Source organism: Adiantum capillus-veneris, chromosome 1 (genome assembly GCF_014529385.1).
Source record: "Adiantum capillus-veneris isolate H3 chromosome 1, ASM1452938v2, whole genome shotgun sequence".
NCBI lineage: Eukaryota > Viridiplantae > Streptophyta > Polypodiopsida > Polypodiales > Pteridaceae > Adiantum > Adiantum capillus-veneris.
Genome location: NC_140931.1, coordinates 193,623,465 through 193,635,300, shown reverse-complemented (window position 1 = coordinate 193,635,300; position 11,836 = coordinate 193,623,465). Strand labels below are relative to the sequence as shown.

The following is an 11,836-nucleotide window of genomic DNA, read 5'->3' as shown; positions in this document are numbered from 1 at the left end:
GACCCTCATCTTGCACAGCATTAATTTTTCCATGCAATGACCGAGTATGCATGCATAGGGCTAATTACACGGCCTTGCATAGGCACCAATGTTTTACCCATGCACAACACCACTAGTATGACACAATGTTGTCCGGGAGGACTCCAGATAGGCGGGGGGGAGGCATTCCAAATGCGGACCCAAAATGATGATAGGGCAGTGCATTCAAATGTTTTTTGACTTATTTTGTGTTTTATTGCAAATTTTCTTGACCAACTGTGCATTTTCTGCCCTGAATAGTGGTAAAAAAGGGAAAACTGCCAGATATATACCCCTAGGTGTGTGTAAATATGTACAAAATTTAGTTTTTAGCTATCTTAAATAAATACGATATATCAGGACATCCTATGATTTTTCGGATAATTTTTGGAGTGATTTGCTATTTCTTTGCTATTTTTCTATTTTTATTTTCTAATAAATAGTAATAAGCCGCCAAAAATAAAACAGAGATACAAGAAATGTTTCCTAATATTAGGAAACCCGCAGAAATTTTTAGAATGGATTTCCAATGTCAACATGTCAGGTTGCGGAAAATGATGGAAACCATATTTTTAATGCGGAAAGGCTCAAAGTGCAAAAGTGATGGAATTTGGCCATACGGTGTCCAAGTCGCAAAATTTTTTATCCGTAGATCATCTAACATGTGAGTTGGGACTAATCGTGGGGGTGGTTGCACTTGCACATCCTAAGCCCCAGGTATGTATACCCCAAGCCCTCATTTCTAAGCTCATTTGCTACTTGTCCTTGTGAAAGAGAGCTTGAGAGAGCATATTGCTACCTGCTTCCACCTGCCACCTGCTTCCACATTGCAGTCATGGCTACCATGAGGGGTAAGTACGAATACTTTTCAAGTCATTTAATGCTTGTTTGACTCATTTACAAGCACGTAACAAGCACACACAGGGCTCGGAAGGCACAATCCCGTAGAAAACACAGCAGACTCTAGAGACCACCAAAGGCTATAGGACTTCACAGAGACCTCAGAGATAGGTCTAATAACAATGCCACACAGGCATATGCTAACCCGGAAGGCCGAGACCAACACAGAGCCAGCAGATGGCTTTGGGAGTCTGGGAAGACACCACACCCAATGTGGATGTCAAAAATGACAAGTGACCACACCAAAAGGGTGTATAGGGCCTAGCTACAATGTCCCAACACAAAACTCCAATTGCATGTCACTCCTGTGATCCCCCAGACAGTAAGCATCCTTACTGTCTCTAAGGGATTTTTGGCCAATTTCTCAACTTTGAGCACATATGCACCTCAAAATACATCAATATACATGCATTTGACCCACAAAATCACAAAAGCCCCATCCTTAGACCAAAATCCAAGCTCATCAGTCTGCCAACATCAATCCTGGTGAAGAAACCATGATCCCCAATCCCAAGTTGAGAGCCAAGCTCCACAATTGCTTCTTAGAGCCTCTATGAGCCATCCATAAAGCTACATTCTCAAAAAGTTCAAAAAATGCTCAAGAGACAGTAAGCGCTCTTACTATCTCCCATGTCCAGACTACTACCAAAGTTTCTAGATAGCTCCCATACATCACCATGATTACATTGGCTAAGCCTCCTACCAAGTAAATGTTGGTAGTAGGAAGATGATTCTGAATAAATACTGCTGTCAAAGTAGCTTCAGCCCAAAAAACACGAGATAAGCCAGAATGAATCAGCATACATCTTACAGCATTGAGAATAGTGCGATTCTTTCGTTCAGCAACACCGTTCTGTTGAGGCGAATATGGAATAGTGTGTTCATGATGAATTCCAATGTCAGCACAGTAACTCATAAACTCTCGAGAAACATATTCGCCTCCATTGTCACTACGAAGCTTCTTAAGGCGACGACCAGTTTGAAGTTCCGCAGCCTTGTGGAATTGTTTGAAAACAGATAAGGCTTCAGATTTTTGTCTAAGTAGAAATACAGTCGTATACCTTGAGAAATCATCAATGAAAGTAATGAAGTAGCGATATTGTGATCTCGAAGAAGGTAGAGGTCCACATATATCAGTATGAACAAGATCCAATATGTCATGAGAATGAGTTGTATTTGAAAGAGGAAAGGGTTTGCGATTGTGTTTCCCAAGAGCACAAAATTCACAAATTCCCATATGAGGATGAGCTTTAAGATCCATGCCATGAACAAGATCACGACGTTGAAGATCAAGGAGTTTTGAGAAATCAGCATTAACAAAACGGTGATGCCATACTTTGCAATCATGATCACCTGGAGCAGTGACAACATTTGCTACAGCATCGTTGAGAGAGAGTTCAAACAAATTACCATTTCGAGGAGCAGTGGCTATAGTCTGTCCATCTTTCTCAATTCGGCATTTGGTATGATCAAACCCAACAAACAGACCAAGATCAACAAGTCTAGCATCTGAAAGAAGATTACGTTGAAGATCTGGTACATGTAATACTCCTCGCAAAATTCGAGTGGAAGAAGATAAGGTACCAAGATATAAGTCTCCAATACCCTTTATTTGACAAGTAGTATCATCAGCAAGATAAACAACACGTTGAACTGGCAGTGGATGATAGTTATGGAGCCACTTAGACTGATATGTCATATTTCCTGTAGCACCAGAATCGACAATAAAAAGTGATCCATCGCGTACATGAAGTATTCTGTCTGGAGCAACTGAACATAGGACGCAGCTTGTTTCTGGTACAATGTTGTTTCGATGTTCAGTAGCATATGCTCTATTCCGATCTGTGTCGAATCGACGCTTATAGCACATATGAGTGGGATGATCAGATCGTCCACAATATTCACAAGAAGAAGAAGAAGAGTCTCTAGATAAACGTGGTTGTTTTGTGGTAATATTGTGTTCTTCATCATATTGACGTGCCCAACAATCATCTTCAGTATGGCCATTTCTGTTGCAGTAAGAACATTGCTTATTAGGAAATTTGAGACGAGAGAAAATATTACCGCGACGGCCACCTCTACGGTTTCCTCAGCAAGTGAAAAAGTTATTGTCTTCTGCATTTGATATGGTGGATCTTGGAGAGATTCACTCCTGTCTTGGCATTCAAATCCAACGAAACCGTACAAAAGGTATTTTATTCCTTCGACAGTCAAAGTTTATTGCAGATACTATTCAAAAATTTGGTATGGAATCTGCACATTCAGCCAACACACCTTGTCTTGCAAGCTCTACGAAGAACACTTCTGACAACGGCGGTCAACTTGTCACAAATCAACCTTATGCTAACTTGATTGGATGTCTTCAATTTGTTGGCATGAACACTCGTCCTGATATTCTGTTTGCTGCTAATTATCTTGGACAACATCTTGCATGTCCTTCTCTTAAGCATTGGTCTGCTGCAAAGCGTGTGTTGAAATACTTGAAAGGCACTACAGATTTTGGTTTAGTTTATCGACGACAACTCACATCGGATTCTATGCAATCTCTTTCTCTTTTGGGTTACACAGATGCAGACTGGGCAAGCTCACATTTATCTATGCGATCTACTAGTGGAAATTGCTTCTTTATAAATGGTTGTCTTGTTTCTTGGACTAGCAAGAAACAACGTTGTGTTGCAGTTTCTACGACTGAGTCAGAATATGTTGCGGCATCACTTGCAGCTCGTGAGTTGATTTGGCTTCGACAAATGCTGGTTGATATTGGTCACTCTCCTCTTTCTAGCACACCCTTGCGGTGTGACAACCAAAGTGCTATTAGTCTTGCAAAAGACTACGTTCAACATAATAAGTCAAAGCACATTGCTGTCCATTATCATTATGTCAGGTATGAAGTACGCAAAGGAACCATTATGGTTGAACACTGTCCAAGTGACCAGATGATTGCAGACATTTTGACCAAAGGCCTCAACGAGTCACGTTTCATCCTCTTGCGCTCGGAGCTTGGAGTTGCTTCGACCTCACTCTTTCTAGATTAGCTTCTTTGCTATTGTAATAGCTTTGTACATATGACATTGTAATCTTTTAGGTACCATGCACTATGCACACTCCACATTTGCACATTGTGATCTCTAAGTCACTTGAATATTTGTACATAGATGCACAATTCACTTTCACATCATCATCGCTGGTTCATATTTTCACATTGTATAGGGGCTTGGGTTTTTCCCTTGAACTCCCCAAGGGTTTTTTCATCCAAAGCTAGAGACCTTTGTTTGAGTGGGGGTGTTGGAGCTATATATGGCTCACTCTACTCAACTTGGTCTCACCTATATATTTGTATCTTGTCCTCAATATGAGTCAGTCTTTGGGAGCGTATATGGTGTGTCTCTTGTCTGGTCTCTCTCTCTTTCTCTCTACATCTCAACAGTAAAAATGAAAAAAACCATCACTTAGCCATTTTAGTCACCAGCTAGCCAACTCTGGACCTACTGTTGCCAAGGAGCATTACTCTATCAAAGTCATCACATCAAAAATCATCAAATGATGCCTTCCAGCTAACCCTGGCATTAGAGATCAAAAAACTAGCTCCATATCACTCTGGAGACAGTAAGCGCTCTTACTGTCTCAATGCCCAGAAGTTCACTTGCACCCCATCAAAAGCTGTATCTAGCCTCATTGCACAATGTTTGTAAAACCACAAGCACTATGCATCAAAATTTCACTAAGTTACCTATTTATACAGCTCACCTACCATCTAGGGTTTGCCATATCTCATGGTATATTGCTCCATATTACACCAAAATTGGGGAGTACACTCCACATGCATTGTATTACATGCGTATGCACTCATTTTCACCTCAAAGTGCCAAAAACACCTACTGGAGACAGTAAACACACTCACTGTCTGGTGTTGCTAAATTGTCAGTTTTAGTGTTTTGGGCTTGCAAGCATGCTTTATACATATATTTTGAGTGTTACTTGCATTTGATGATCATCAAAGATTCAGTTGAAGCTCCTATTCAGCACTCTAACTAGACACTGACAACTTTCAAGTTGGTGGTATGCTTACAAGGAAAATGCAAGAAGGAAAGAGTCCAACCAAGAGACCCAGAAGAAAGTCCATCAAGCAAGAATTAGAAGAGATGCCCCCTTATACTATTCTGAAGAGGACAATGAAGGAAGCAACCACCTACCTAAACAGAGAGATTTTGGAAGCACACAGTGCAACCATATATGAGGGAATATTCAGAACCCCAAACAACCAACTGGTGGATGTCCCCCTAACCCCAAGAGAAGTCTACGGGCTCACCAGCCAGCACCAAGATGACTTGGAAAAAATTGATATGCATAGATATTTTGAAATGGAGCCGTGCGGAGTAGATTTACAGAGAGCTTATGAGCTTCTGCACACATTTCAAGCGGATGGCATTGCCCATATCACCAATATGGCCAATGAAAAAGTCCAAGTACACATAAGCCAAGAAGTTATTGTAGCTGCACTGAACCTGTCAAACACGGGGATGCCAATGAGGGCTCGACATGAAAGAGAGCCAAATACATTTGTAAAGTGGGATTCAGCCGCTACATTTGATAGCATTATCTGCCAGAGGGCTCGGCTCCCCACCTGGATTTATCAGCACTTCTTCCATATTACAGATAAAAGACCGCCCCGCTTCACCACCCCCAACCATGCAGTGGCTACTACATTCTCATGGGCTTTCCAACAACATGCCCCTGTGGATATATATCATCCATAGTACATTCATTATAATCTCCTTCACCTCCAAAGAAAGGGGCCTGTCAAATATTTAGTTGCACCCGAAGTTCTGACAAGAATTGCATATGAGGCCATTGGGGCCACAACTCAGCTACCACCTGCTCCCTCCCAACAAGATTGGTTACAAGATATTGATTCCTCTGACGACGAGCCACCCAAGCCGAAGGCTAAGCCAGTGAGGGCAGGATTAAGAAGGAGGTTAGTGACAGTGCAAGAAGAGGAGGAAGAAGAGGAAACACATCATGAGGCCTCGCAACCAAAAAGTGATTTCGAAGAGGAAGAACAAGCGGGAACCTCTTGTAAACCACAACCAGCACAAGCATCAGAGCCGGAGACTGAGGGAGAGGAAGAAGAACACACCCCATTGATGACAAGGAAAAGGAAAATACCTCCCACAGCTCCAGTACAAGAGGATCGACTACAAAAGAAGGCTCGCCTTGAACGCCTAAAAGAAGCATACAAGAAGCAACGGGTAGTAGCCGGTGACCTTGAGGAGCAGTGGAATCCACGATAACCACGCGTCAAAAAGCCCTCAGCCACCATGGCCGAAGAGGACCTCCTTCTCAAATCATATCTAAAGGAAGAGGAGGAAAGACTTACCAAAGAGAGGATGGAAAGAATGGAGGGCTCAGCAGCATATGAACCACTTGTAATAGAACAACAGCCTCCATATCCTCCTCCACAACCTGAAGAGCCACACATCTCAGAAGCACAACCTACACAAGCAACACAAACAGAGCCTGAGATAGCTAAATACGAAGCTCAAAAGAAAAGGCAAGATTTAACTCAATTGAGTGGAGAAATTGCGGCAAGAAAGGTATCTGTCTCTGTAACAAGAACTCACATACTAAGTCAACAATATGCAGGACTTGAAGGAGAGGGAGATCCCGAGGTCCAAAGTGCTGCAATTATTGTCAACCTCAAAGATGATGAAGCGGCTCCACCTCCAAAGGAAGAAACTGTCAAGCTTGCTATGCCAGAGAAGCAAAAAAAATTTGAAAGTCTAGCTCACACACCAATAGCTGAATCATCAAAGGCACGAGAAGACACAACTGCAGTACCACTTATATTACACACTCCTCCAGCAGTAGTCCCACCGCCGATGCAGACCTTCGGTCAAGGCTTGGGCTTCTTTGCTTCTCAGATTACAATGATGACCAAAGGAATGAAGCATCAGGCTAGGCAGCTCGAGCAAGAAACAGCTACAAAGAGCTTGCAGCTTGAAAAGGCACTCCAAGAAGTAGCTAACCATCACTAATGATGAGCTAAGAAAACTACATACTCAGTTTACAGCAGAAAAAGAGATGCATCAAAAAGCAAGACATGAGTATAGTGGACTCAAATTTATGTATGATCTAGGCACGGATCACATCACTCCCTTAAAGGACCAAGTCCAGCTTCAAAGTGAACTCATCGACAAGCTCAAAGGCTATGCAGCAGCCGAGGCCACCTCCTCCTCAGCTCAAATAGCTATGCAAGAAAAAGACCAAAAGATAGAAGAGCTCGAGAAGAAGCTGAGGATGAAAGCCTTCAAGAGCGAAGAGCTAGTAGCTCAATCTATGGTACAAAAAGACCAACTCCTTCTAGAAAATGCAAATTTAAAGCAACAGTTGGCACTCTTAACACTAGGTTGGTAACCTAACAGGACATAAAAGTGTCCTTTCAGGGTTTTGAAAAAAACCTCCAAAACCATAGTAGATCCACTCATTTTGTAAAATCCTTTCATGAGGTTATAGTTCAAGGCCTACTACACATGGAAAAAATAAGAGACTTGTAAAATTTCTCATATTTTGATCACACCAAGCCTCCAAAGTTGATGGACCAGTACATTTTCATCAAAACAGTCATTTCTTACGTTTTTTTGTATAAAAATAAGATTAGGGATTTTTGTAGGACTTGAGATAAATTCCCTAGTTAACTTCAATGGGTTGGTAATCAAAACATATGATTGCTTCTCACTCACTATTTTTTGTTTTGCCAAAAGAAATAGGTACAAAAAAGTTGAATTTTTACCATTCTGCAAACCTATCATCAAAGTTTCTATAGCCACGCTGAATACAAATAATACATGCATGTTTTCTTAGTTCCCTATTGTCCTTGAGGTTCATAAGGAGCCATGGAGCATGTCAAAAGAATAATACATCTCTTACCAAGGGGAATCTTGGGGACAAAGATGAAGTGCTAAATACAGCAAACATGAAAAAACTGGGCTCAACATTATGAGTTGTAGAATCCCATAGAAACTATTGAATATCTAGCCAAATTTGATCCTTATGACTAGATATGGTTACTACCTACAAAATGCATATAGTTGTCACAAGAAACTAGCAATATTGCAAAAGCTATACTTGATATACTAGAATGTTTCGTTTTCTTCTATAATAGAAAAAATCAACCATCGTTGTTTACTATGAAAAATAGGGTATTAGGTGCCCCAAAACTCAAGGAATATCAGCTTCATGTTACAATATGGGACATAGAAAATCAAAACTACATTTGGATATCATGAAAGCTACCAAAAAAATCATAGAAGAGCTAAAATTGGCTAAAAAACAGGATTTGTCAATTTTTGTAATTTGGTCATAACTTACAACTTTAACATTTATTTCTCCCTAGAAGCATCAAGACATGTTGAGGACTACTAAAGATAGTTCTCTAGCATTATAGACCTCACAAACATGAATTCTAGAGTGGTATAGTAGCAAAAAGTTAAAAAAAGCCAAAAACAGGACCCGTTTTTTCACACAGTTTAGGTTGTGAAATGTTGTGCAAGGACAAGGTTAAAGATGGAATTGATATTCCAAAAAAAAAATCAAGTTTTTTCAGCTCATGAGACAACTTTCTAGATAGATAGCACCTCAAAATCCATTTTGAAACTCTTGACATAATTCAAGGAAAATGGTCACTTAACAGTACATAAAAGTGTCCCAGGACATAAAAGTGTCCCATTACCAACCTAGTGTTAAAAGCTTCAAGTTCACAGCCAAATATAGCACCTACATCTACCAGGCTTGAAGCCAGGCCACTAGAGACAAAAGGGACTGTACAACAAGAGATGCCTTCAGAGGAACCAATATATGCACCTCTTACAGAGCTAGAGCCTACTACAGCTGAAGCAGTAGACAAAGAGCTTACATTGAATGAATTGGCAAAGCTACAGTTAAGAGAGCACATGGAGACCCTCCATGAGAGGTATCATTGGAAGAGCCTAAGCTGGGAGCAGCGTATACTACACTCTACAAATGTCACTCACCTGACTCCCTAGCAGATAAATGAATCTTGGTATGTGCGCATGCTTCCCTTTCCACTGATGAAGTTTGAATCTCTTGATTTCAAGCAGAGTATATTAGCTGAGCTGAAAAGGACGGCAGAGGAGCAGCAGGTGCCGGAGAAAAGTCTTGAACCTACATGGCGACAGAGATGGATTAAGAAGCATCCAGAATTTCTTATCCATCAAGTCCACGCACCTAGATACATTAAAGAAGATCCTACAGTCTGCCCCTGTCCGCGAGTATACACATGACAAGAGTTTGAGCACCTTCAGAAGGAGCATCCCACTTGGATGAACTATCCACTACTGCCAGCTCCTAAGACAGGTGACTACCTTACAGAAGAATATATGATCAGATCATTGACTGAAGCTGAGGAAATGTACAGAGGTCTCTCAGACCTATCTACAGGCATGCTAAGGAAAATATGTCGGATGCTACTAACCTGTATACAGGTATACCACCAGACGGAGTTAACCGACACTCCCTGGTTGGGTTTTTTGGAGGGTACAAGAGGCCTATACTATGATCTATCCGGCCAACCAGATGAAGTTGTTTTGCATGGATTTTTTGCTCGTCTAATGTTTCTGCCCAGCTACTACCTCCAAACATCCGAAGAGGCTTTCTACACCGGCTTCTTCTCCTATAATTCAAAGATCTTCAACATCGAAGTCGGAGACCTTAGAGCAAGATATGTAAGTTATACAGCGATCGAGTTGAAGCATGGGATCCAGAATATCCCACTATTAGCAATTGAAAAGGAGAAGAAGGACCAGTTCAAAGCGGCCCTTAAGCTTATGGCAGGGCGCAGATTAGAAAGATGTCCACTCAATTGGGCAGATGAAACGCCAAGCGCCTAACACACTCCACAACAACCCCATGTCGAGGATGACATGGTTTAGGAGGGGGGAGTGTTGCAGGTCAGCAACGGTGGATAGCAGCCACCACTATATCAAGTCAAATCCCCACCTTTTTGTATTATTTTCTGCTCTGAAGCCGAGCTTGTAATATTTTTGCTATTCAAATGTAAAGGGTTTATCTTCTGGGGCCATGGGCTTCCAAGTTGTACTGATACCCAACTCAAGCACACAATTGATTATTGAGCCATGTATCTATGGGAAACCCTCCTCCCACAAGACCTAAGTATAAAGGTCAAAATGAAGCGTTTTGTAGGATGATTTGATGAGTTACAAAAACTCTCTGTGCAAGCAGCTTATCTTTTTTTTTTTTTTGTGCATCTTCTTTGATTGCTATCTTGTGCTGCACGAGTCGCATTGCAGAACCGAGACCACATGCGCGTTCAGCTCATCGAGCTCTTCGATTCAACGCCAACCATTCGCCACGAGACCCTACTTCATGAGCATCGACCTACGGACTTACAGGTGAGTTTTAGGGAGTTTAGGGTAGATTTGAGCGAAACCAACCATAGAGTAGGGTAGCTCTCCCTTAGACGTAGCTGTAGAGACCATCTGGGACCGTTTTCGACAACTTCCATTTTACTGTCAGACAGTAAGTGTGTTTGCTACCAGGGTGCAGAATTCAAGTTTGAGGATCTAGGTAGCTTGGGGATATGTAGGAAATTGCCTACGGTGAATTTTGTGTCAAACCGAGATCATTAGCCCAAGGTTTAGCTTAGTTTCGTGACGTAGGAGGTTGTTGGCAGATTTGGGTATTCCCACACACACAAGACTTAGAGATCTTAGATGACCATTCCATAGGTATTCGACAAGAGGTTGACACCCTCTTGGCGCGCCTCCATGCCCTAATCGGGTCAGTGACGTCCCTAGTTGACATCTTTATGTGTTGAGTAGGTTCTCGCTTGCTACGAGCGACACTCGAAAAACAGTGTGTAATACGAGGCCAATCTCCCTATCTATGCTATTATGTCATAGTATTTCTTACAGTATGAGTGCTATATAGCACAACTATGTGTAATAATAGCCCGATGGTCCTGTCTATGCTATTATGTGTGCCATGTAGCAGGACTCTATCAGAGTATGACAACTTCATATCACCAAAATAAAATTACATCATTCAATCATTAAGTTTAGAGAACTTTGAACATGTCAGTTTTTTGTATACTAATTGCAAGTACATTCAGTGCGCAAAATGCTGTATACAAGATTTCATAATCACAATCAACCTTCCCTACATACTGCTCGTTGACTTCTATAGTGGCTGATGACACGAGCAGATAATATGTTCGAAGGATTTTCAAACTGGTTCATCTTTGCATAAGCATTAGGGTTGGGTGAGACTGTCCACTTGACTAACCAAGGGAACATTGTGCTAACCAGGTAAATTGGGTTATGACAAATCTCTGTTGGTTCAAATGAAGCAGGACAGATCCAAGTCCTGGGAGGGTTGAGTAGACACTTGTAGAGTGTGTCATCCACCACCAATGTATTATCAGAGTTGAACTTAGGATAGTGCTTCGAAAAGTCTTCCAAACACTTGAAAAATATGGGCTTTGTGTTATCTCTACATGGAGGGATCTCAGGAACTTCATTTAGCTTGAAGCTCGCCTCTCTACATCCCTCTTGACTGATAATATAGAGGAAAAAAATATTGTTCATCCTAGGAAAGCATGCACTCAAAGCAAGTGCTAGATTGTCCTGGGTCATGCAGCTCCATAGTGCCACTTGTGCTCTTTGCAGCAGTGCATGCAAAAATATTGATGCATTGGGCCTGACCACATATTCAAATTGCATCTTTCCTGTAGCATTTGGCCCAGTGACTACCTAATACCTTGATCTTGCCCAATCAGGAGTACTGCTTCTCGTTATTCCTTTGTAGAAGGAGACCTTATACCTCCTTATGAGAAGCCCATTCACATCCAGTATCATGCATAAATTGTCCCTTCTCTTCTTGT

General features: G+C 41.5%; 2 protein-coding genes across 2 annotated transcripts; both read left to right on the top strand.

Annotated features, from left to right (window-relative positions):
- The first annotated feature begins 6,236 nt into the window (after positions 1-6,236).
- On the top strand, positions 6,237-6,953 carry LOC147466240 (uncharacterized). Its single transcript, XM_086513569.1, has one exon. The coding sequence runs from the start codon at positions 6,237-6,239 to the stop codon at positions 6,951-6,953; it is 717 nt and encodes a 238-aa protein (XP_086369695.1).
- Positions 6,725-9,824, top strand: LOC147466239 (uncharacterized). Its single transcript, XM_086508337.1, has 5 exons — positions 6,725-7,324; positions 8,656-8,939; positions 9,036-9,206; positions 9,353-9,471; positions 9,560-9,824. Exons 1-5 carry the CDS (start codon positions 7,000-7,002, stop codon positions 9,822-9,824), a joined length of 1,164 nt encoding a protein of 387 aa, XP_086364463.1. The 5' UTR covers positions 6,725-6,999.
- The last annotated feature ends 2,012 nt before the right edge of the window (positions 9,825-11,836 follow it).

Coding starts and splice junctions, on each gene's coding strand:
- LOC147466240 (XM_086513569.1), top strand. CDS start 6,237: ATGGCCGAAGAGGACCTCCTTCTCAAATCATATCTAAAGGAAGAGGAG.
- LOC147466239 (XM_086508337.1), top strand. CDS start 7,000: ATGCATCAAAAAGCAAGACATGAGTATAGTGGACTCAAATTTATGTAT. Junction 7,325..8,655: donor GTTGGCACTCTTAACACTAG/GTTGGTAACCTA, acceptor TTACCAACCTAG/TGTTAAAAGCTTCAAGTTCA. Junction 9,472..9,559: donor CTGGTTGGGTTTTTTGGAGG/GTACAAGAGGCC, acceptor GTTTCTGCCCAG/CTACTACCTCCAAACATCCG.